The sequence below is a fragment of the Echinops telfairi genome, unplaced genomic scaffold, assembly GCF_000313985.2.
Source record: "Echinops telfairi isolate 266 unplaced genomic scaffold, ASM31398v2 ScPeMD7_3533;HRSCAF=4204_1, whole genome shotgun sequence".
Lineage (NCBI taxonomy): Eukaryota > Metazoa > Chordata > Mammalia > Afrosoricida > Tenrecidae > Echinops > Echinops telfairi.
This window is the reverse complement of record NW_022107432.1, coordinates 30,996,436-31,000,194: the sequence shown is the minus strand read 5'-3', so window position 1 is coordinate 31,000,194 and position 3,759 is coordinate 30,996,436. Positions and strand designations below refer to the sequence as shown.

General features: G+C 56.7%; 1 protein-coding gene across 1 annotated transcript in view; it reads right to left on the bottom strand.

The window, feature by feature from the left end:
- Positions 1 to 1,283: 1,283 nt before the first annotated feature.
- ETV7 (ETS variant transcription factor 7) overlaps positions 1,284 to 3,759 on the bottom strand; it is an 11,797-nt gene continuing 9,321 nt past the window's right edge. The window contains exons 5-7 of the mRNA XM_013006748.1: positions 3,579 to 3,758; positions 1,405 to 1,567; positions 1,284 to 1,308 (exon numbers count right to left, since the gene is read on the bottom strand). Coding sequence (XP_012862202.1) covers positions 1,284 to 1,308; positions 1,405 to 1,567; positions 3,579 to 3,758 — 368 coding nt within the window. The remainder of the gene's footprint in view (positions 1,309 to 1,404; positions 1,568 to 3,578; position 3,759) is intronic.

Genomic DNA, 3,759 nt, shown 5'->3' with positions numbered 1-3,759 from the left:
TCGGCGCCGTTAGTGAGTTTGGTTTCCGTGCATAGTAAGTGCTCATTAAAGGGAACTGCTGCTTTCAGGGCCCCCGTGCCCTGCCTGTACCATAAAGAGATGCACGAGATAGGAATCCCCCAAGCAGCAGCCCTCGGCACCCTTCCAGCCACCCGAGGGACTAAGAGGCAGCACAGTAAGGTAAGAAGACTCAAGTGTGCCTGGTTTCAAATCCATGCCCCGCCACAGATGGGCTGCAACCATCGGGCAAGTTGTTAAACCTCTCTGCGCTTCTGATAGCGCCTACCTCACGCGGTGGCTGTGAGGATCAAATGAGCAGAGCTCCCAGGAGCAGTGGCTGGCACGCAAATGCGAGATGTTTTCAGAAATGCTACCGATTGCTGACCGGTTGGTGACCAGGAGTGTGCTTCTGGCGCACTGAGAAAGCCTGGCTTTGTTCTCTTTTTCAGTGGACACATTTATTTTATAAGGATAACCTGTGCATGCCAGAACCTGCATCAGGTGGGAAGCCCGAGCCTTTCCCCTTATGAGGAGTACTGGGGAACTGGTAAGACGCCCCCAGTCAGACTGCAGCCTGGATGAACCAGAAAAGCCAGGCCATCGAGCAGCTGCCCTCGAAAGTTCCACAGGGCTACAAAAAAGGGCCCTTTCTTCGCAGCACCACCATCAATCATGAGACTCACGCGGTGGTTCAATGCTTCCACGGTCGTTGGTCCCAGCTTGTAATAATTAAACAGTCACCACTAAAATGAATAGTTCACTATTAGAATTTGAGTCAAATTGCTGAAACTCCCAGGCAGCCAGTTAGACCTGGGTGCTCCTCACGCTGGGGTCGCAGCCTCCGGCATTGCCAGGCCTTTATGGTCCTGACTCCAATCTTCCTCTGGAGCCACGACCTGGGTTTGAATCCCAGCTTCCCCCAGCCTAGCAGGCGCACAGCACATGCAACCCAGTCCATGCACAGGTGCCTGGAAAAGCTCAAAGGCACAGTCAAGGTGGGATGCAAGGATCAAACCCACGGCCACGGAGTCGATGCCGACTCCCTTTGACCCCATTGGACAGGGAACACCTCTCCCACTGAGTTTCTGAGACTAACTCCAGACAGGAGTAGAAAGCACCCTCTTACTCCTGAGGAACAGCTGGTGGTTTAGAACTGCTGACCTTGTGGTTAGCTGCCCAACTCGAACCCCCTGTGCTAACAAGACTCCTTGATTAAAGGATTAGAAGGGGAAATTCCATTGTTCCTCCGACCTTCTCCACCCACCAGAGGTAACCGAGGGTCCTCAGTCTTTTCCAAAGTAAAATGACCTGGGCAAGGGGGCCAGGTGGTGAAGCCCTGTCAGCTTCCCTGCCCTCTAGTGTTGAGGGGTCCATGCTGACCCTCTGGAGAGGCTGAGACTACACCTGCTGGGGCAGAGCCTTACCTTGTGGTTTCCCCAGAGTCTGGCCAGCCCGTTGGGATCCACAACTCGAAAGATCTTGGCATCTTTGTCTTCCCACTTGATGTAAGGTTCGTACCTGGCGTCGGAGAGGAGCTGGTACACATAATCCCACAGCAGCCGACAGTCTGCAAGAACACCGGGGCCGGGGCCGGAGCCCGCCGGGGCCAGCAAGATGGTGAGGATGCACGTATTCATAAAGGCAGCTGTTGAAGGGCACCCCGACTCCCTGCCGCATCCAATCCTCAGGACTCTGGGAGAGGAACCTTAACCCCTGTCTTGTGTTCATTCCAGGGACTCTGGGGGCATAGTAGTGCTTACATGGTGGGCTGCTAACTGCAAAGTCGGCAGTTTGAAACCACCAGGGGCTCCGCGGAAGACAGGGCCTTTGACTCCTGCCATGAGTTACAGTGCCGGAAAGTCACACGACAATTCTCCCCTGTCCTGTCGGCTCGCTAGGGGTGCGAGTGGACACGATGGCAGTGAGTCTGGTTTGGCGGTTTGTGCCCTGATTTTACTGCTCGCTGCCGTGGAGCTGATTCAGACTTGTGTGCGTGCAGCGTAGAACTGCAGCCCAGAGGGTAATCTAGGCTGTGACCTTTCAGAAGCAGATCACCAGCCCTTACTTCCACCCCGCCTCCAGCTGGCTTTGAGCCATGAACCCTTTCAGTGAGTAGCCCAGTGCCTGCCTAACCCGGCTCTACCTGATGCCTCCACTGGAGCACTTGCATCTGAACCCTGCCCCCAGCTCCCTCTCCGAACTCAGCCAGTCCTACGCCGCCTGGACCACATTAATCCAGCGTGTCATGTCCAGCCTGTTGAGGCCTCAAAGGGGCAGCGGGAACTCAGTTGTTGAATCCTGGTCTCCCACAAGGGAGACTCTCATTCAATTCCTGCAAAGCACCTCACACACAGCTGCCCGTGGAGGCCTGTGTGCGGCCAGGTCTCAGAGGCGCTTCCAGACTAGGAGAGCCTGGGAAGAAAAGCCTGGCGGGTCTCCTTCCAGAGCCAGCTGGTGAACACCTCTGGGCGAGGACTGTGACCAGCCAGATCTCACTGTGCACGGGGGCCGCCATGACTCCAAGGTTCACGATGGCAGCCAACAGCAACAATCCACAGCCGAGCAGCCGGGGAGGTCTCAGGGCAACCCAGCGGGCTGGCCGGCCTGGATAGCGGGCGGACAGTGAGGCTGCAGCAACTGCACCGTCCTGAAATCCCTGTGCCCGGGCTTCGTGGCGGGGTGCTTTAGTCAACCTACCTCTTCCAAGGGGGAGTATAAGGGGACCAACCGCAAAGCTAAACTCCCTGCCACGGAGTCAATGCCTACCCACAGCGGCCCCACAGAACAGGGTAGAACTGCCCCATGGGTTTCCCGCTCCACGGGAGTAGAAAGCCTCGTCTTTCTCCTGAGATGCAAGGATGGATGACATAATTATAGATCAAACAACCCCCACCCCCCACCCCACTCACTTAGCACCTGGCCTGGGACAGATGGCTGTCTTTTCCGGGATTTCCAGTCCCTGCCAATCTGGAAGGCAAGCTTCTCCCCTTCCGCGGTGTGAGAATAAATATGGGGGCCCTCCACCACCAGAACGCAGGCTTCAGCAAGGCAGGTGGTTTATCCTTCACTCTGCCTGGTGGTCTGGCTCTTGTCAATCGTTAGACAATGACTGTGCAGTGGAGCCAGGCTGCCTGGATTCATGCCCCAGCTCTGCCACTTACTTGCTGTGTGCTCGTGGGCAAGTGACTTACCTCTCTGTGAAAGGGGGCTAAAGGACTGTACCAGCCTCACGGGGGGCTGTGGCAGGGATTGAATTCATTCGGACTGGCACATAGGGAGTGATCAAGGATTTTAAAATCGATATAAGTTAAAAAGAAGGAGGAGGCACCTACTGCGTGCCAAGCTGAGTGCCGGCTCCCTTTGGGGAAGTTGTTCCTGCCATTGACACCAGATCATGGCCAGCACGTGGGGCTGTCACCCCACCCCTTGCACTATGACCTCTCACCACCACCACCACCAACCCCAGGTCAAAACAACGCCTCTCCTTGTCCCCATGACACCTGCCCGACTCGGCCTCAGCACACCTCCTCTTGGCGGGAGTTGGTGGGGGTGGGGGGTGGGACCCAGCCCTTACTCACCTGCGAGCTTGCCGTCGATGGGCACCTGTGACCTGGTGGGGAAGGGGCAGACCCCCTCAGGCCTACAGTCGGGCTCTGCACACTGAGATAAGGAGAAGGGTTCCTCTCTGCCAAGGGGCCACTTGGCCAGGCTGGGGACATCCAGATGGCGCAAGGAGCTGGAAAGCTTCAGGTCTGGTGG